Here is a 22,460-nt window from a genome sequence, read left to right on the forward strand (position 1 = left end):
GTTTGTCCTGTATTCAGAGAAGGATTCATTAACATATACCCATCTCAGAAGTGAGGTCCAGGACAATGCAAGTATATCTTATGATTATCCTTTGTAATAAATTCCATTTTTTTTTATGAATGTGTATTTAGAATCATCTTAATTTTTTGTATGAGAATAATGTTCCTTGTTTCCCGTACGAACATATTAAATTAAAACAATTCTTAATATGACAAATAGGAAAACATATGGCCAGGAATATCTGACAAGGATCTCAATTAAGGACTAGGTCCTAACAACCACTTAACCTTTATATAACATGGTACATAGACTCAGCTCTATGATTCTTTTCAAAGCAGAACCAAATGCATTGTACAATGAAAAATCCAACCATGTACTTGGGTCCGAAGCTGCACATAACTCATTACAAGCAAAGATTTATTTCGTTTCAAGCCATTGTTTCCCTACTAAACTATGTATACTACTTACTAGTACACTTGGAACAATCAAAAACCTCAGCTGATAAAAAATTGTTCAAATAAGGCCTAAAAACCTCAGCTGATAAAAAAATTGTTCAAATAAGGCCTATTTGAAAATAGTGGAATATATTGCTTTCGTTCGAAGTACATGATAAATTGCATGCTTATATAATTGGTGCTTTTGATTTTTCTACCGTATATACCACATTGCCTCATAGTCTTATTTTAAAGAAAAATTCACACACCTCATTAAATGGTCATTTAGAAAAAGTCAGAGTATTCAAACTCTTTAACTAATTTTTTTTCTTAGCAACAAAGGGAGCTTCAGTCAATATATATAAACAATACACCAACGTTTCATAACTGAAAGCATTTTTGAGTTATTTTTGAAAACTAGAAAATACCACCTTTTTCTAATGAATAAAATCCCTTAACTCAATAACATAAAATCGAAAACTAATAAAAATCGAAAGGGAGTTTACAACAATAGATATAAACATTTCAGCAAAGTTTCATGAGCACTGCTGAAAACATTTTTTGTGTTAATGTCTGAAAACTGGAAAATCCCCCCTTTTTAATTAATAAAACCCGTTAACTCGGAAACGTAAAATCTAAAATTTATAAAAATTGAAAGTGACTTCATATGAATAGATATAATCAATTCACCAAAATTCCTTGCTTTGTGAAAGCATTTTTGAGATATTATCAGAAAACTGAAAAAAACACCAATTTTATTGAATAAAAACCAATTACCAAGAAACTTAAAATCTAAAATTTATAAAAAAAAAGAAAAAAAAGGGGGGAGCTCACGTCAATAGATTTAAACAATTTCCCAAAGTTTAATGCAAATTGGTTAAAGAGTTTTTGAGTTAATGTCCGACATGTTGACAACAGACGGACAACAGTATACCATAATACGTTCCGTAAACGAGCGTATAAAAAATATTATAATATGTTGAGTAGTAATTTAAACACATTCTAGATACATAAATTAATACTAAAAACAAAGTCATAGAAAATGGAATGCATTACAAAGGATTATATCCGTAATAAGAAATACTGATTTGTCAAAGACCGAATTATTTTAATATTTCATTTACTGTTATCTGTTTTTGTCCATTTTAATTCCTTGTTATCTGTTATGAGCCAAATCAATTTGCTGTTTTGCTGTTATTGGGACCCCCCTTGCCCCCCCTCTTTAATTTGTTAGTCTTATAGGTGCGCATTCTTTGTAAGATTTGCATTATTTCGTTTGTTGAAAGCAGGAAACTCACATTAAACGGAGGAGGAACTTGTCGCAAAGCAGTTAATAAAATTCTTGTCATATTACTCTAGTGATGGCGTCAAATGTTAACGGACAACCTTGCAAGAGATTTTCATTAATCCGTATTTTTATAGATAACCCGTAATCTTCATACAATTTGGTGTCCCACTGACCATTTTAAAGTACTTTTACTTGGTATAGTACTCAAAGTAGAAAAAAATATTCATCACGAAATTAACTCTCTAGCTGGTTATTTGCCTTAAACGTTTTGTGAAGGCATGCAGATTTACTTCGGACATTTCCGCAAGACATTGCAAATGCATAGTTTTGAATTGAAATTGTAGCTCAATGTATTTGATAATTTGATTTGAGTAGCTTGCATTTAGTACGACACGAAAATTTCCCGTCAAAGATTTGCTTTGGTAGTAGTAGTTTCTAATGTTGTATCACACGAACTATTTCCCACTGGATGTTAGGGACGACATCAAAAGTTAAATGTAGGATAAAAAAAAACTTAATTCATATAGTTTTTTTCACTGACCCCCTACCCCCCTCCTAACTTAATTTGGGAAAAATTGATTGACCAATAAGGATATATATATATAAAATCGATGTCAATTAAACAAACCTTGCAGCAAATTTTTTTAACCCCCACCCCCCCCCCCACCCCTATACTATTTGAATATAGTTTTTTATCCTTCATTGATTTTTTTTTATGTCATCCCTTCAGCAAGCAAAAATTATCAAAAGAATCCGGTAATTATCAACTGGACCAAATTTCGATTCTTTCAAAAGAGTCGAAAGAATAAACACTTACAAGTCTTTAAACATGTTTAAGCTCGTCTTTCAAACCTTTTAAATTCTAAAAGATATATACAGAAAAAAATCAATCATAACAATATATGCAATTATTGGGAAAATATGCTGACATCAGCAATACCGTGACTAACATGACTGAACTGGTAACTTATTTATATCGATTACCCTTCAACATTTGTATTTGTTATAAGTTAAATCTGGAGAGAAACGAATAGACGTAAATACCCGATAAATAGAAGGAGTAAATTATCATTTGGGAAAGGTAAGGGGGAAAGGTTAAAAATTACATAAATATCATGAATATCTTGGGTAATCATATATAAAAAAAATATAGGCAAAATACGATATAATAAGGAGGGGAGAGAGATTTTTTAATACGCTTAAAAAATCACCTGAATGTGCATATTTTTATAGGTCGGTGTATATTTATAATAATCATCTGACTGATATTATTAGCTTCAGAAAGTTTATATATTTTTAATTTTTGATTGTATTGCTTCAAATATCTAGAAAGATTTATGATAACTAGAATTAATCCATCAATCTGTTACCAAGTAAAATATGTAATTGCTTTAATAATGCATTTAATTTACTAAAGTTTTAAATCACACTTATAATGTATAAACAATATCAAATAATTTAAATTAGACTTTGATTTGGACGAGATAATAGAAATAGCAAACAATCAGCAATAACTTCAATGTACTAAACATGTGGGCGTTAAATAGGGCATTACTTAACATAATATTTAAGGAGAAAATTAAAAGAAAGAAAAAAATACAAAAACAAATTACAAAAACAAAAACAAAAACAAAACAAAACAAAACAAAACAAAACAAAACAAAACAAAACAAAACAAAACAAAACAAAACAAAATAACAAATCAACATATTTGTAAACTTGGGTTTTATGTTTTCACAGTTTTCAAAGTTAAAATAACATGGAGATGGATGCCCCAAGTTTACGGAGGCAACCAACACTACCAATGGATCCTCCAAATGAGAATCCACCGAGAAAAATCCTCAAAGCTAAACGCCGTTTTACTAGTCGATCTAGTAAAACAGTTTCTTTGGTTTCATCAGCATCAAGTACGTCGTCACTGATAAAACCTTCGTTATCAAAGAAAGGTACCTCTATCACATCTATGTCAAGTAAAAGAAGTGTAACATCATCTTCTCTATTCAAAGTTCCGTCGCTTACGAAGAAAGCTTCTATCACAAAAGAAGTAAGCGATATCGCAACAACGGCAATTGCACTGGATTCTGGGTCACATATTGGGAAAACCGGAGTGATAACTGAAGACGACATCGGTGAAGACGTTGATATAACGGAAGTAGATCACACGTCCCCTTTTTCTGAGACCGGAGAAGCAGTGGTCTCATCTTTGAGAAAAAGTTTGTCAGGAAGTAGAACATTGTCAAAGAAGTTATCCCGAAAGAAAAGTTCCACTGCTACGTTAGCTCCACCGCTGCATCCATTACCACCTGGAGGACTAGTTGAGATTGCTTTTTCATTTGATACTACAGGATCAATGAGCGCAGCTTTAAATGAAGTCAAAGGAAGAATCAAAGACATTGTACAAAAACTGCAGTCAGATGTACCTGGAATACGAATAGCTATCTTTGCTCATGGCGATTACTGCGACAAAGATGATTACATTATAAAATGGATTGATTTTGGAGCAACACTTCCAGAACTTCATGACTTCGTAAATAATTGTGGAGATACAGGTGGTGGTGATGGTCCTGAATGTTACGAACTTGTTTTGAGGCGTGCAACAGAAGTTTTGTCATGGACTCCAGGTAGCAAACGTTCTCTTGTCCTCATAGGAGATGACCTTCCACACGAACCAGGGTACAAATATGGCGACTTTACAAATGATATTGACTGGCGTAATGAATGCACCAAGTTGAAAGATATGGTAATAAATTTATTCATTACAATATTCAGTTATGTTAAGACGCCCTGATTAATATTACCTTCTCCTGGCACATTATTTAATTTTGAGCAGAATTTTGAAATCCAAACAAATGTTCTTCGTGATCTGAATATCTATACCAAAGGCTTGTCACACTGTTACGTGATGATTGATTGTTGGTGCTAAACGCCACTATCGGCTACACCGTGGCTGACATTTTTTATTGGTTGAGGAAGCTGGGTTGCGCGGATAGCACCTGCTACGTGCGGGTGTCGAACTCACAACCTCAGTTTTGACAGGCAAGTGATACAATAAATGAACAATTTAGACCACTCGGCCACCGATTCCTCATCACAGTTTAATAGATGAACTTCATGATGATTATTAAACAGTAGGGTTAATTAAAGTTTGTTTATCGTTTTTATGTTTTTCCAGTCTGTTTCACTCTTCAAGTGAACATTGCTATCTGCACTTCAAATATTGCCATCACACCACTTGAGCTTTTAAGATATATAAAAAAAAAGCAAACAAAAACAAGAATATGATATGGGACACCATACCCCGCTCGCACCATCACATTTCCATGTTCCCCGAAATCTTAATCAAAACCCTTTTTTGGCAGATATATTTAAAAAAAACAGTTAACATCATAATCAACATGTGTATTAAATTTCAAGTCGTCGATACAACAACTTAGCGGTAAACTGCCTTAAACCTATAAGGGACAAATGGGCACACAGAACGGGAAACACTATTTTTTACAGTTTCTGTTAACGATTTAGGACAATAGCGTGCGTTGTTGAATGTCATATTGTGGATTTGTCAAGTGTGTTATGAGTTTCTTTTTTGTTGTCGTTTATATAATGCTGGTTCCATAGGAACGATGAAATGAAATGAATCAAAAAACAAATGAATAAATATTTATCAGATTAAAGAACAAATTATTTTAGTTTGAATGTGAAATTTTGAGTAAAATATCTACATTTATGTGATGAATACATGTTTTAATTGAGAAAACTAGAGATTAATTAAGTAAGTCATACACTATTTTCTTTATATATTTGAATGATTTAGGGAGTCAAGGTCTATGGCGTTGCTGTAAAAGCAGGTATCCATGCACAGAATTTTTACCAAGAACTGGCAACAAGAACGGATGGACTTATGATAACTTTGGAAAACTTTAACCTGATATTTGATTTAATGATGTCAATTTGCTATCGGGAAGGCGGCGATGAGCTATTAAGTGTAAGTAATCATTGGACGGTACTATTTTAATTTTAGTTAATGTTGAAGACTATATAAGGAAATTGAAAGTTATATAAAAAAGTCCTAGCGAATAATATGAGATAACACACTGTACAGCAAATGGCTATTTATTTTACATTTTATTCTTATTCTAGGCTTATCAGGATGAGTTGAAAGAGAAATATGGAATTTCGAAATTGAGTAAAAATTTGTCCGGAATGTTTGGTGGCCTCTCATCCGCTGCTGGTACAACCAGGACAGGTTTATTTGGTGGGGGTCTTGGAACACCAATGGGTGGGGGTTTTGGAACACCAATTGGTACTAGTCTATTTGGAACACCAACTGGTGGGCTATTTGGAATGATCGGAAGTCCAGGTGCTATTCCTAAAAAGGGGAAAACAAACAAGATGAGAACCATAAAAACAACAAAACTTGGAAAGAAGGCACTCATAGGGAAAACACCAAAAACAGCAGCTAAAGGACCAAAGAAAGAAAAAAGAAAACAGAAAAGAAAGGATAACGTATGTAAAGTATTTGTTTTCTCGATCTTTACATAAAACGAGAGAAGAAATTATCGTTCGTACCATTTATTTCCAGTTTTTTACGAATGAACATTAAGTCGATGTCCGTCACATTTGTTTTTCGTTTATTGTTTTGTCAAAAATCAGACCATTGGGTTTCTCCACGTTTGAATTGTTTCAAGTTTTGTCATGTCGGGGCCTTTTATTGGTGACTATCCATATACTGTTTAGGTTTTGCTCTTTGTTGAAGGTCGTACGGTGATATATAGTCGTTTAAATCTACGTGCGTGTCATTTGGACTCTGGTGAATAGTTGTCTCATTGGCAAATCATATCTCCTTATTTTATTTTTAATCATATAATACATCTTATTGTTTAACCAAAACTATGTCGGTTAGTTTTTAAATGTTGGACACTAGATATGTATGATCCCTTTTACTGTTTTTTTTATGTTCACTAAAACACCAAAGAAACAAAAATCATAAAACCAAAAGATAAAAAATATGAAAATCTAACACGTTTTAGTGAATTTGCATTTGTATGCGCTCAGTAGGGAAAAAAAATTGTTTCGAAAAAATTGTGTCTCTCGCCGCCCAATTAATTTTATATCGCGTACTATAAATTTCCCGATATTTTCTTAATTTCAGTGTTGCAATCCTTTTATGAAGCATCAAATAAGGATAAAGTGTATAAGGTATATTTATATTTTCCATATGGCGTGGTTATTTGTGACTTCTTAGATTTCCATCAGCATACAAACAAAGAAATCCAATAAGAAATGTTTCACGCTCAGCTTTATATTGTTATTTTAGCAAGACTAAAATTTGTATGCCCCCGCAACTGAAAGTTGGGGGCATATTGTTTTACCTCTGTCCGTCCTTCCGCCCGTCCGTCTGTCCGTCCGTCCGTAAAATTTCCCGATGGGTATATAGTTATTCCGCATAACTCCTCCTACAGTTTGAATCCTAGGAAGTTATCACTTTGCTGTCTGTTTGTACATATATTGAAGGTGTGCATATGGTCAGGGTTTTGGTTTTTATTAATATTTGGTCTTTTGGGAGATAGTTGAACTTTGTCATTTTTTGGAGCATTTACTTGCACGAGAGGAGCGTTTCCAGTAACTCCTCCTCCAGTTTGAATGATAGGAATTTTTCACTTTGCTGGCTGTTTGTACATATATTGAAGGTGTGCATGTGGCCAGGGTTTTAATTTATATTAATATTTGCTGTTTTGGAGATAGTTGAACTTTGTCATTTTTTGGAGTATCATGAGAGGGGCGTTTCCAGCTAACTCCTCCTCCAGTTTGAATGCTAGGAATTTTTCACTTTGCTGGCTGTTTGTACATATATTGAAGGTGTGCATGTGGCCAGGGTTTGATTTATATTAATATTTGCTGTTTTGGAGATAGTTGATCGAACTTTGTCATTTTTTGAAGTATTTACTTGCATGAGAGGGGCGTTTCCAGCTAATTCCTCCTCCAGTTTGAATGCTAGGAATTTTTCACTTTGCTGGCTGTTTGTACATATATTGAAGGTGTGCATGTGGTCAGGGTTTTGATTTATATTAATATGTGCTCTTTTGTGAGATAGTTGAACTTTGTCATTTTTGGGAGTATTAACTTGCATAAGAGGAGCGTTTCCATATAGTTGATAGTTGGACATTTTTTTTGGGGGGGGGTATAAGCGGTTAAATGTTAAATTACACTGTACATCTGCGGGGGCATCAATTGTGTCTCCCAGACACAATAATATCTCAAAGAAAGTCCTACATTGACTTTGTTATAATACAAGTACTTCAGAGTGGAGTGTGGGGGCATCACTTTGTCTAGTCTTTATTGCGATTACATTATGTACAAAATTCTGGATCTGGACATTGCACATGATCGTGTCTTCCTTATAAAATAAAGAGATGTGGTATACGTAGCAATGAGACAATTATCCACTAGACTCCAAATGACGTGCATATAAGCAACTGGTCCTGTCCTGTGCATGATATTGCTGTATGAAATCTACTTTGAAGTACAGTCACTGATATTAAAGTGTGGAACGGGTTGATTTCATATCAGCTGGTTAGGTACTTTGAGGATGTTATTGCCAGCATTCTTTGTTAGGGTGTTGGTCGTTGCTGTTTTACTTGTTTTTGTGTTTTTTTATCTATTGTACCGTTATTATAGAGGTTGATGTTTTCCTGTAGTTGTTGTAATAGACATTTCCTAAATTTAATGTAACCTTTTGTTATTCCTCAGATCGAGATATGCAAGGGGAGACTTGAGATCCTAAAATAAAATTTAACTCAGCACATGTTCATGTGTCTGCTCCACGTCAGTTTCGATATTCTATTATTTTGATTTATTTACAACTATTTTTTTTAAATTTTCAGTGATTTGGATCTTATTTTTGGCAATTCGGTAAATATCAGATATCATCAAACCCGTTATTATTTTGAAATAAAGTCAGTTGCTCTAGTGTATAAAAATACTTAAAACGAACAACAGTAAATGTAGGCTCTTGGTTTTTTTTCTATCTGTTTACATGCAATGAACATATTTATAAATACATATTTAAAGAACTTATTATTTTATTAGATATATTTATGTGTCTTTATCTGCAGCAAAAGGACATTCCAAGAGAAAAAAGAAATGATCGCAAATTTAAAACGACAAAACCACTCAATCGTCTTCAGTGGTCACCCTGGAAACAGGCAATGAGTAATGCCAAGCTGTCTACAAAAGATGAATGGGCAAAATGGCTGAACGGCTACGTCACTAAACAGATATTTACACGTGACATTGAAGATGCTGCTGTCTACGAGTTTGCAGTACAATCTCCAAACAAGAAAAAGAAATATCCTGTCACATTTTCTGTTGTCAATGGATTGCCATCATCTGGTAAATGGTGTAAACAGTTGGTAGGTCGAAAGCACATTCGAGAAAAACTTAAGCAAGCCATTGCACAAAATGCAAAAGTGTTTGTTAGACGTGGAAAATTTAAAAAGAGAAATAAGAAATTTATGGAGAAAGTTCGAAAACATCTTGCAAATAGCAATTATCCTTTTGGGTGTTCCAAGAAGAATGCTCGAGTTTTCAAGATTAAAGACTTTATTATAAGTTAAATTTTAACACAAAAACATCGTGAACAAAAAGAATTACTGAACATACATTTGTTTACTATATACTTACAATATGTTTGTGATAGGCAGCTGTTATGACAGCACAGTGTCATTGTAAGATACACTGTGTAATATATTTATTTGATCTTTTAAACAAATTCAATTGAAATTGAATGTAATTACTTTTACGTCAATGATGGTATCAATATGTTTTATAGTTATATCTTGTTTGATAAACACAGAACAAGACATGGTTTCCATAGCATAACATATATGTACAGTATTAATTTGTAGCATGTTGTGTTAAAAATTATCCTTTCAATAACACTATTCATTTGAAAGAGACAATATTTTCATCAGTTTTGTTTCATTTCTGTAATAAAAACATATTTTTATTGTGTTCTAACCAGTCACTGAACCGAAATTGAAGAAATCCAGTCAAAAAATAGGTGACGTTTACAGGATATATATCAACAGAAGAAGCATTTAAAATATACAGAACCGTCGACATCCGACGTTAAAAAAAAAGGTCAACTTTTAAAAATGAGCCAAAAAAATGTGTTACAAGCATCCTTTTCTTTAAAAATGGACGAACTAAGTATTAGAAAAAATAGAACAAAACTTCTGTTATACGATTTTTAAGGATGTGAATATATTAAAGTAAATAACTGAGGATACGAAATAAACACAGAATGGAAAATTTTGTCTCGATCATAAAAAACGTAGGGTCATAGGTCACAATATACATATACATAGTTGGGTCATTAAAAAAAAAGTGCAAATTTCGACGAGGTAACATTTTGAAAAATGATGTCATTATTTAAAACATTTAAATGTGTTCCGCTATTCTATAGTACAGAAGCAACGATATTCAGAAATATGCAATGGGAAAAATGAAGAGTTCCTTCAATTTAAACAATTTTAGGTCATGCTTTGATAGAATCGTGTCAATGGTACGTGTTACCAATTTAAAGCATACATTTAGCTACTAAATATTATTGTTTAACATCAAACAGCTGTTCAAATTTGTTGCTTAGGTTAAAATTACGACTTATTGACATATTCATATAGCTGTGCATTCTATTCAAAAAAAATTTCAGAATACATTGTCGTAAAAAAGTTGGCTGTCCTAATCATGGCCGTTGTAAATACTAAAATATGCACTTAAAATGAATATATGTGAATTGTGTAAGATTAAATGATAATAATATACCTAATCTTTGTACACGACCTAAAAACACTTATATTTATGAATGAAAATAAAAAAAAATGTCGATGAAAATAAAAAAAAATGTCGCATTTTTATATAGTAACACCACTGACCCTTCAGTAACTCCAATGACACAAAAGTATCACCATTGACATCACATTTCAAATTTCACCTTTATTAAGTTCTGAACACAGAGCCAAGAACACCGAGCAAAAGAAAAAGATAAAAAAAAAATATTCTTAGGCTAAAATATCTCAAATTATATAACATAACATCAATAACTAACAATAATATGTCCATAGTACACGGATGCCCCACTCGCACATCATTTTACATGTTCACTGGACCGTGAAATTGGGGTCAATACTTTAAAATTGGCATTAATATTAGAAAGATCATATCATAGTTAACATGTGTACTAAGTTTCAAGTTGATTGGACTTCAACTTCATCAAAAACTACCTTGACCAAAAACTTTAACCTGAGCTTCACACTATCTTTTTCTTTGTTCAGTGGACCATGAAATTGGGGTCAATACTTTAATTTGACATTAAAATTAGAAAGATCATATCATAGGGAACATGTGTACTAAGTTTCAAGTTGATTGGACTTCAACTTCATCAAAAACTACCTCGACCAAAAACTTTAACCTGAAGCGGGACGAACGAACGGACGAACGAACGGACGAATGGACGAACGGAGGCAGAGACCAGAAAACATAATGCCCCTCTACTATCGTAGGTGGGGCATAAAAATGTCAATAGTGTACTAAATAGTGTCATTGGTGTTACCAGCATACATCAGTTTGTGAAAACTTTGTATATGTAATACATGATATTGTTAAAACATTGTTAAATAAGTATTGTTTTTGGTAAATAATATGATGTTTCGCTTGTTAAGCATGAAAGAAACACAAAACAATGCTGATTGTCATGATATATTCAGTGGTGTTACTAAACCGGTCAATGGTGTTATTTTATTAATATGGTCTCACCATTGACAGTAACACCAATGATTTAAGGTGTATTTTATGATTTAGTTACGAAATAAGTGCTCCATTCCCCTGTTCTATATGTTGTTCCTGGTGCATGTTTCTATATTCAATATATTTCATAATTCAAAGTTCAGGAAATGTTTTCAAAAAAAGATTTGTATAAGGGTACACCATGGACAGTATTTTCAATTATGATATAGCTTTTACTTACTTTTAAGATTTTTTCACAAAATTTTCAACACAATTGTTTTTTTTTTTTTCAAAACATGCTTACAGATAATACTGCTAAGGGAGAAACTGTTGTAAATGCCCAAATCTTGCGAAAGATAACTCTTATCCTACTAATTTGTTCTTTGGTTACACCCTTGACTTAAAAAATGTAACATTTCCTTTTGGTGAAATTTTTATTATAAAACCAACATACACCTCCTAAATCATTAAAAAAAAATGTTTGTATGTATCAGAATGCAATAAAAAGTGATAAATCAAAAAAACAAATCATATGAATAACAGTCCTATTTCAAGTCTGAAAGGATTTGTAGTAAAAAAATAACCGTTAATTCTGGCTATCCACAATAAACCTATTTCTCGTATCAAACATAAACTAAAAGAACTAGCCAAGGAATTTGTTTTTGTCCCGGCCGATAAAGCTGCTAATAATATTATTATTGTTTGACGTAAATTTTACATTGAGGTTTTGAAAAAAGAAATCACCAATTCACCAACATTCCAACTGACTCCATTTTCAGAAAACGACATCTGTAACAAACATAAACTTTTAGCAACCGCTTTACAAGCAGAGCCAAATACAATGAAAGTCCCAACTATGTATTGGTTTCCGAAGCTACACAAAACCCCTTACAAATATAGATTTATTTCGCCTTCAAGCCATTGTTCAACTACTAAATTGTCTATTCTTCTTACCAGCACACTTGGTACAATTAAAAACCTGATAATAAATTGTTCAAATAAGGCCTTCGAAAATAGTGGAATAAATTACTTTTGGAGTGTCAAGAACTCGTTGGAAGTACTTGATAAATTGCATGCTTATATTGGTGATTTTGAATCTGTTCAAAGTTTTGATTTTTCTACCCTGTATACCACATTGCCTCACATTCTCATTAAGAAAAAAATCACACACCTAATTAAATGGGCATTCAAAAAATCAGAATGTGAATATATGTGTTCAAACTCTTTTAGGTCATTTTTTAGTAGCAATAAACCAAAAAACTATGTTAATTGGACATGCTTTGATACTATATATGCCCTTGAATTTTTACTAGATAACATTTTTGTTCGCTTTGGGGATTCCGTATATCGTCAGATTATCGGAATTCCAATGGAGACTAACTGTGCACCACTTATTGCGGACCTGTTTTTGTATTGTTACAATATATGACAAAAATAAGCAAAGACCCATCGAAACAACATCTGATAAACAAATTTAATAATACTTTTAGATATTTGGATGATATTTTGGCTCTCAATAATGACGACTTCAGTATGTATATTAATGAAATTTATCCTGTTGAACTTACTTTAAATAAAGCTAATACTAACAATGACCACTGCCCTTTTCTCGATCTTGATATCTTTATCACTAATGGAAAGCTGAATACTAAAATTTATGATAAAAGGGATGATTTTTCATTTCCTATCGTAAATTATCCGTTTTTAGATGGTGACGTTCCCTTGTCACCATCTTACGGTGTTTATATATCTCAACTTGTACGATTCGCTCGTGTATGTAACAATTTTTTAGATTTTAACGAGAGAAATTTATGTATTACTGAAAAATTATTACACCAGGGTTTTCGATATCACAAACTAGTCAAAACATTTACTAAATGTTATCATCGGTATAAAGACATCATTCGTAAATATAGCTCAACATGCAGACTTCTAATACGTTCAGGTATTTCACATCCATTTTTTTATGGAAATATTCTTTATAAAGCACAAAGGTGTCAGTATTCACCTCAGAAACTTACAAAATCTTTGAAAAGACTTATTAAGAAGGGATATAATTATGATACTGTTGTCAAGTCATTAAAGATTGCATATTTTGGCGTTAATATTGAGTAACTGATAAGGTCTTTGAATCGGAACTAAAGACATTTATTCTAAAAACAGTTGTTGGCATGACACGGGTTATGTTCTTCTCATATATGTTATGATGGTATGATACTAAACCCCTAACGGGAAGGATTGTGCCTGATGTTCATATGATGAAATCATAATCTTTCAGTCAGTTTAATTGAAGTCTGGAGCTGGCATGTCAGTTAACTGCTAGTAGTCTGTTGTTATTTATGTATTATTGTTATTTTCTTTATTTTCTTTGGTTATATCTACTGACATCAGACTCGGACTTCTCTTGAACTGAATTTTAATGTGCGTATTGTTATGCGTTTACTTTTCTACATTGGTTAGAGGTATAGGGGGAGGGTTGAGATCTCACAAACATGTTTAACCCCGCCGCATTTTTGCGCCTGTCCCAAGTCAGGAGCCTCTGGCCTTTGTTAGTCTTGTATTATTTTAATTTTAGTTTCTTGTGTACAATTTGGAAATTAGTATGGCGTTCATTATCACTGGACTAGTATATATTTGTTTAGGGGCCAGCCGAAGGACGCCTCCGGGTGCGGGAATTTCTCGCTACATTGAAGACCTGTTGGTGACCCTCTGCTGTTGTTTTTTATTTGGTCGGGTTGTTGTCTCTTTGACACATTCCCCATTTCCATTCTCAATTTTATCTCCAAGGGTTTAAGAAAACATTAAGGATGTTTTTTTTAACTTTTCATACTGTAAACTGTATATTGTGTATCACAAAACATTCATATCTAAAATATGCAAGTGTTATTTTCATATATGTTCATGTCTGTGACTTAAAAAGACCCAATAACATAGTTTTGCATGTTTTTTTGATAATGACCCAGTTAGTTTTCTCGTTTGAATCGTTTTACATTGTCATTTCGGGGCCTTTTATAGCTGACTATGCGGTATGGGATTTGCTCATTGTTGAAGGTGTACGGTGACCTATAGTTGTTAATTTCTGTCTCATGTTGGTCTCTTGTGGAGAGTTGTCTCATTGGCAATAAAACCATATCTTCCTTTTTTATATATACAAAGGTCTCATGTGTCACAATAGACAGAGACATAGTTGTGAAAAGAATCATTCAAAAAACACGATTCAGAGAAAGGGTGTCTGGAATATAGACAGATACATAGTTGTGAAAAGGGGCATTAAAACACGGTTCAGAGGAAAGCGTCTGGAATATATGTCAAAAGTCAAAAACACTTGATTCGAAGAACGACTACATACAAAATGGCCAAAAGAAATAAGACAAAATAAAAAATAGAAATGGAAATATTTTTAGTAGAATACTAACGAGTAAGTAACGCGAATTCCACAAAAATCGCTAGATGAAATCTGTGATTTAGAAGAGGTACTTAGTTTCTGCTTCAACTAGTAATACCCGTTGTTGATTGGAAGTCATAACATACTACAATGTAAATAGAAAACTAGCAAAAGCAGTATGATACTCATGCAAACTCGAATTTTCCAGAATTCAGAAGGCAGCTTCTTCTCATCTGTGATACAGATTTACGACACTATGAAAGTCATGCGTAAGAAAGTATCTATGCAGAATCTTGTTCATCTGATACTCACTTACTGCAGTATACATGTATATGAGTTTTACATTTGTTATTAAAAGTTTTACCAATAAAAAAAACTAGCGCATTTGTACTGTATTCCTGTCACGTAAAGTTGTCATTTTAGCGGTATTTTTAACATTGTTATATAAGTGGGAGTTTTGGCTAGGCATTAAGCCAACTTCAACCCACCATTTTTCTTCAAATATCCATTACCAAGTCAGGAATATGGTGTGCGTTGTATGAACAGAGAAAATCATATAGTTGTCTGCATGTCACATTGTTCCCTTTTTCAATACGTAAGAGGGAAGTCATTGCAATGATGCATACGAAGGAGGACTGTCGTTTTTAAACACTTAGACATCAGTTTTGCATGAAATCATTTCATAAAACAAGTCAAAAACGCACCGTTGTAAAGATGTTTAATTGATATATATAAATAGATCATGTGACGTCTTTAAACATGTTTAACCCTTTAAATTCTAAAAGTTATATATATACAAAGAAAAATCAATTATAACTATATATAACTATTATAAGTTGTAAAACTTGTTTCCCAATCCACTATAAATAAATATGTTTAAACCAACTATATATGCAATTATTGGGAAAATATGCTGACATCAGCAATACACTAACATGACTGAACTGGTAACTTATTTATATCGATTGCCCTTCAACATTTGTATTTGTTATAAGTTAAATCTGGAGAGAAACGAATAGACATACATACCCGATTAATAGAAGGAGTAAATTATCATTTGGGAAAGGTAAGGGGGAAAGGTTATAATATCACGAATATTATGAATATCTTGGGTAATCATATGAAAAAAATATAGGCAAAATACGATAAAATAAGGAGGGGAGAGACATTTTTAAATACGCATAAAAAAGTCACCTGAATGTGCATATTTTATAGGTCGGTGTATATTTATAATAATAATCTGACTGATATAATTAGCTTCAGAAAGTTTATATATTTTTAACTTTTGATTGTATTCCTTTAAATATGCAGACAGATTTCTGATAACTAGAATTAATCCATTAATCTGTTACCAAGTAAAACATGTTATTGCTTTAATAATGCATTCAGATTATCAAAGTTTTAAATACCACTTATAAACAATATGAAATAATTTAAATTAGACTTTGATTTGGACGAGATAATAGAAATAGCAAACAATCAGCAATAACTTCAATGTACTAAACATGATAAAGGGCGATAAATAGGGCATTATTTAACATAATGTTTAAAGAGACAATTTAAAAAAAACCAAAAAGTAAAACTAAAAATAAGGATAAAACAAAAACAAAACAAAACAAATACGAAAAACACACAAATAAAACCAAAACAATACCGGTAACAAAACAAAATCAAACAAAACAAAACAAAACATAACTTGGCAAAATAACAAATCAACACACCCGTAAACTTTGTTTTTATGTTTTCACAGTTTTTAAAGTTAAAATAGCATGGAGATGGATGCCCCGAGTTTACGGAGGCAACCAACACTACCAATGGATCCCCCAAATGAGAATCCACCGAGAAAAATACTCAAAGCTAAACGCCGTTTTACTAGTCAATCAAGTAAAACAATTTCTTTGGTTTCATCAGCATCAAGTACGTCGTCACTGATAAAACCTTCATTATCAAAGAAAGGTACCTCTATCAAATCTTCTCTGTCAAAAGTTCCATCGCTTACGAAGAAAGCCTCTATCACAAAAGAAGTTAGCGATATCGCAACAACGGCAATTGCATTGGATTCTGGGTCACATGTTGGAAAAACCGGCGTGATAACTGATGACGACATCGGTGGAGACGTTGATATAACGGAAGTAGATCACACGTCCCCTTTCTCTGAGTCAGGAGAAGCAGTAGTCTCATCTTTGAGAAAAAGTTTGTCAGGAAGAAGCACATTGTCAAAGAAGTTATCACGAAAGACAAGTTCCAGGGCTGCGATAGCTCCATCGCTGACACCATTACCCCCTGGAGGACTTGTTGAGATTGCTTTTTCATTTGATACTACAGGATCAATGAGGGCAGCTTTAAATGAAGTGAAAGGAAGAATCAAGGACATTGTACAAAAACTCCAGTCAGATGTACCTGGAATACGAATAGCTATTTTTGCTCATGGCGATTACTGCGACAAAGATAATTACATTATTAAGTGGATAGATTTTGGGGCAACACTTCCAGAACTTCATGACTTTGTAAATAGTTGTGGAGATACGGGTGGTGGTGATGGTCCTGAATGTTACGAACTTGTTTTGATGCGTGCTACAGAAGTTTTGTCATGGACTCCAGGTAGCAAACGTTCTCTTGTGATGATAGGAGATGACCTTCCACACGAACCAGGGTACAAATATGGCGACTTTACAAATGATATAAACTGGCGTAATGAATGCACCAAGTTAAAAGATATGGTAATAAATTTATTTATATTTTTTTTATGACCATATTTAGTTATGTTCAGTCGTCTTGATTAATATTGCCTTCTCCTGGTAAATTACTTAGTATTTAATTTCTGAGCAGAATTCTGAATTTACCATTCCAAACAAATGTTCTTCGTGATCGGAATGTCTATACCCAAGACTTGTTACATGTGTTGTCTCATTGTTACCTGATGATTGATTGTTTTTACTAAACACCACTATTGGGTACATCGTGACTGTCTGTTTTTATTGGTCGAGGAAGCTGGGTTGACCGGTACGCACCTGCTGCTTGCGAGATTCGAACTCACAACCTCAGTTTTGACGACACAGTAAATAAACTATTTGGAGCACTCGCCCACCGAGGCATCCTAACATCTCGATAAACTCCATGATGATTATCAAACAGTAGTTTGTTGTTTTTTTTTGTTTTTGTTTTTTTTAAGCTTCCATGTTTGCCCCAGTCTGTATTACACTTGATCTATTCTATCTGCACTTCAAATATTGCCATAAAACCAGTTGAGCTTTGAAGATAAATAAGCATGTCATACACGTGATGCCTTATATATTTGGATGTTTTAGGGAGTCAAGGTCTATGGCGTTGCTGTAAAAGTGAATATACCTCTAAAACTGAAGTTTTACCAAGAACTGGCACAAAGAACGGATGGGCTAATGATAACATTGGAAAACTTTAACCTGATTTTTGATTTAATGATGTCAATTTGTTATCGAGAAGGCGGCGATGAACTATTAAGTGTAAGTAAGGATTAAAATTGGTAAAGAGAAGGCAGCGATTAACTATTATTAATAACGTGTAAGTAATGATTGAAATTGTTATTGGGAAGGTGGCAATGAACTATTAGGTGTAAGTAAGGGTTAACATTTGCATAACGGAAGGCGGCGATTAATTATTATTAATTACGCGTAAGTAATGATGGAATTTGTTATCGGGAAGACGGCAATGAACTATTAAGTGTAAGTAATGATTAAAATTGTTATCGGGAGGGTGTCAATGGACTATTAAGTGTAAGTAATGGTTAAAATTGGTAAAGGGAAGGCGGCGATTAACTATTAAGTGTAAGTAATGGTTAAAATTTGTAAAGGGAAGGCGGCGATTAACTATTAAGTGTAAGTAATGGTTAAAATTGGTAAAGGGAAGGCGTCGATTAACTATTAAGTGTAATTAATGATTAAAATTGGTAAAGGGAAGGCGGCGATTACTATTATTGATCAAGTGTAAGTAATGCTTGAAATTGTTATTGGGAAGGAGATGATGATTTATTAAGTGTGAGTAATGATTGAATTTCGAATTGGGAAGGCGGCGATGAAATTTTATTTAATCACGTTTAAGTAATGATTGAATTTATAATCAGCAAGGTAGCGATGAACTATTTATGAAAGTATACGGAAGCCCATAGGGGAACATCTTAAAAAAATCGTTATCTCGATATAATTAAATCTTTATCTATGATATAACGATATAAATAAATCGTTATGATATATCGATATAATTATATCGAGATAGCGAAACAAATATAAATATCGAGATAACGATATAAATATTTGATATAACGATATAATATTATTTTTCTGTATGTCCCCTATGGGCTTCTGTAAAGTTAGGATTGAATGGTACTACTTTTAATTTAAGTTTAAGTTTAAGACTAAATATATATTTATATATAATTGAAAGTACTCTATAAAAAGTCATAGCGAATATGATAAAGGTAACACATTGTACAGCAAATGGAATTTTTGGTTTTTTTTTTATATTTTATTATTATTTTAGTCTTACCAGGACGAACTGAAAGAGAAATATGGAATTTCGAAATTGAGTAAAAATTTGTCAGGAATGTTTGATGGCCTCTCATCCGCTGCTGGGAAGACTAAGACAGGCTTATTTAGTGGTGGTATCTTTGGAACACCAACTGCTGGAGGGTTTGGAGCACCATTTGGTGGGGGATTTGTACCACCAATTGGGGGGCTTTTTGGAAAACCAATTGGTACTGGTCCATTTGGAACAGCTGGTGGGGGATTTGTACCACCAATTGGGGGGCTTTTTGGAAAACCAATTGGTACTGGTCCATTTGGAACAGCTGGTGGGCTATTCAAAAGTCCAGTAACTATTCCTAAAAAGGGGAAAACAAACAAGACGAGAATCTTAAAAACAACAAAACTTGGAAAGAAGGCACTCACAGGGAAAACATCAAAAACAGCAGCTAAAGGATCAAAGAAAGAGAAAGATAAACGGAAAAGAGAGGATAACGTATGTGAAGTATTTGTTTTCTTGATCTTTACATACATTTGTAAAACGAGAGAAAAAATATGATTAGAACCATTTATCAAGTTCTTTGACGAATGACCTTGAAGTTGATGTCTGTCAAGTTTTTGTTTGTTGTTTTGTCAAAAATAGGCACATGGAGTTTCTCTACCTTTGAATTGTTTCAAGTTCTGTTATGTTTGGGCATTTTATAGGTGACTATCCAAATTCTGTATAGGTTTTACTCTTTGTTGAAGGTAGTACGGTGATCTATAGTCGCTCTAATCCATGTGCTTGTCATTTGGACTCTTGTGAATAGTTATCTTATTGGCAACCGTATCTCCTTATTTTATTTATAAATCATACAATAAAATAACCAAAACTATAAGTTGGTTATTTTTTTCTACAGATCTAAGTCACTATATAAGGATTGTTTTCACCGAAATATCAGACAGAAAAATTATGAAACAAAACCTTATAATAATTAAGAGATTTGGTAATATTAGCAATGAGACAAGGATTTACTGTAGACTCCAAATTACGTGCATTTTTAAAGAACTGAATTTAGAGTCTGAAACGGTTTTATTTCATATCAGCTAGCTGCTTAGGTACTTGAGGATGGTGTCAGTTGTTATGAGCATTCTTTCAGATTGTAATGGTCATTGCTGTTTTACTTGTTTTGCATTTTTATCCATTGTTCCGTTATTAAAGAGTTTATAATGTTTTCCTGTACTTGTTTTAATTGATATTTCCTCGAGGTACCTTTTGTTATTCCTCAGATCGAGATACAAAAGGGGAGGTTGGAGATCTTAGAATATAACATTACTCAGCACATGGTCATGTGTCTTCTCCACGTCAGCAACCCCGCCAATGGTTGTCTCTTGTCAAATCTCAGTGATTTACCATTATAGGAATTTAGTGTTGATTACAGAGTTTTGATATTCTATTATTTGAATTAGTTCACATCTCTTTTTTTTTTTAAATATTTTAAGTGATTTTGTTCTAAATCTACATACTGTACATACACCTAAATACCGTTTTTTTTCTTTCTTGGTATGTTTTAAAAATCGTTGAGTTACGGAGACCCGACATCTTCTTAATTCATATTAGTGAGATAAAACTTATTTTTTGCAATTCGGTAAATATCAGATATCATCAAACCCGTTACTATTTTGAAATAAAGTCAGTTGCTCTAGTGTATAAAAATACTTAAAACGAACAACAGTAAATGTAGGCTCTTGGTTTTTTTTCTGTCTGTTTACGTGCAATGCACATTTTTATTCATTGGTCTACATACACATTTAAAGATCTAATTATTCTATTAGATATATTAATTATGTCTTTATCTGCAGCAAAAGGACATTCCAAGAGAAAAAAGAAATGATCGCAAATTTAAAACGACAAAACCACTCAATCGTCTTCAGTGGTCACCATGGAAACAGGCAATGAGTAATGTCAAGCTGTCTACAAAAGATGAATGGGCAAAATGGCTGAATGGCTACGTCACTAAACAGATATTTGCACGTGACTTTGAAGATGCTGCTGTCTACGAGTTTGCAGTACAACCTCCCAACAAGAAAAAGAAATATCCTGTCACGTTTTCTGTTGTCAATGGATTGCCATCATCTGGTAAATGGTGTAAACAGTTGGTAGGTCGAAAGCACATTCGAGAGAAACTTAAGCAAGCCATTGCACAGAATGCAAAAGTGTTTGTTAGACGTGGTAAATTTAAAAAGAGAAATAAGAAATTTATGGAAAAAGTTCGAAAACATCTGGCAAATAGCAATTATTCTTTTGGGTGTTCCAAGAAGAATGCTCGAGTTTTCAAGATTAAAGACTTTATCATAAGTTAAATTTTAACACAAAAACATCGTGAACAAGAAGAATTACTGAACATACATTTGTTTACTTTATACTTACACTATGTTTGTGATAGGCAGCTGTTATGACAGCACAGTGTCATTGTAAGATACACTGTGCAATATATTTATTTGATCTTTTAAACAAATTGAATGTAATTATTTTAACGTCAATGACGGTATCAATATGTTTTATAGTTATATCTTGTTTGATAAACACAGAACAATACATGGTTTCCATATATATAGCATAACATGTACAGTATTAATTTGTAGCATGTTGTGTTAAAAATTATCCTTTCAACAACACTATTCATTTAAAGAGAATATTTTTACTTCAGTTTTGTTTCATTTCTGTAATAAAAACATATTTTATTGTGTTCTAACCCGTCACGTGAACCGAAATTGCAGATATTCAGTCAAATAAATAGGTGACGTTTACAGGATATATATCAACAGAAGAAGCATTTAAAATATACAGAACCGTCGACATCCGACGTTAAAAAAAAGTCATCTTTTAAAAATGAGCAAATAAAATATGTTACAAGCATCCTTTTCTTTAAAAATGGACTTACTAAGTATTTGAAAAAATAGAACAAAACATCTGTTATACGATTTTTAAGGATGTGAATATAAGTAAATAACTGAGGATACGAGATACACAGAATGTAAACTTTTGTCTAAATCATAAAAAACGTAGGGTCATATTTCACAACTAGACATAT

At 32.8% G+C, this 22,460-nt stretch overlaps 2 protein-coding genes across 2 annotated transcripts; both read left to right on the forward strand.

Moving 5' to 3' along the window:
• The first annotated feature begins 2,731 nt into the window (after positions 1-2,731).
• LOC139492749 (uncharacterized) lies at positions 2,732-11,222 on the forward strand. Its single transcript, XM_071280903.1, has 5 exons — positions 2,732-2,803; positions 3,463-4,462; positions 5,534-5,704; positions 5,860-6,225; positions 8,835-11,222. Exons 2-5 carry the CDS (start codon positions 3,482-3,484, stop codon positions 9,333-9,335), a joined length of 2,019 nt encoding a protein of 672 aa, XP_071137004.1. The 5' UTR covers positions 2,732-2,803; positions 3,463-3,481; the 3' UTR covers positions 9,336-11,222.
• Positions 11,223-15,868: 4,646 nt separating this feature from the next.
• Positions 15,869-22,115, forward strand: LOC139492756 (uncharacterized). Its single transcript, XM_071280908.1, has 5 exons — positions 15,869-15,956; positions 16,641-17,610; positions 18,199-18,372; positions 19,406-19,882; positions 21,229-22,115. The coding sequence occupies exons 2-5, from the start codon at positions 16,660-16,662 to the stop codon at positions 21,727-21,729; spliced, it is 2,103 nt and encodes a 700-aa protein (XP_071137009.1). The 5' UTR covers positions 15,869-15,956; positions 16,641-16,659; the 3' UTR covers positions 21,730-22,115.
• Positions 22,116-22,460: the final 345 nt, after the last annotated feature.

This window comes from Mytilus edulis, chromosome 1, assembly GCF_963676685.1.
Source record: "Mytilus edulis chromosome 1, xbMytEdul2.2, whole genome shotgun sequence".
Taxonomy (NCBI): domain Eukaryota; kingdom Metazoa; phylum Mollusca; class Bivalvia; order Mytilida; family Mytilidae; genus Mytilus; species Mytilus edulis.

Coding starts and splice junctions, on each gene's coding strand:
- LOC139492749 (XM_071280903.1), top strand. CDS start 3,482: ATGGAGATGGATGCCCCAAGTTTACGGAGGCAACCAACACTACCAATG. Junction 4,463..5,533: donor GCACCAAGTTGAAAGATATG/GTAATAAATTTA, acceptor TGAATGATTTAG/GGAGTCAAGGTCTATGGCGT. Junction 5,705..5,859: donor GCGGCGATGAGCTATTAAGT/GTAAGTAATCAT, acceptor TTCTTATTCTAG/GCTTATCAGGATGAGTTGAA.
- LOC139492756 (XM_071280908.1), top strand. CDS start 16,660: ATGGAGATGGATGCCCCGAGTTTACGGAGGCAACCAACACTACCAATG. Junction 17,611..18,198: donor GCACCAAGTTAAAAGATATG/GTAATAAATTTA, acceptor TGGATGTTTTAG/GGAGTCAAGGTCTATGGCGT. Junction 18,373..19,405: donor GCGGCGATGAACTATTAAGT/GTAAGTAAGGAT, acceptor TTATTATTTTAG/TCTTACCAGGACGAACTGAA.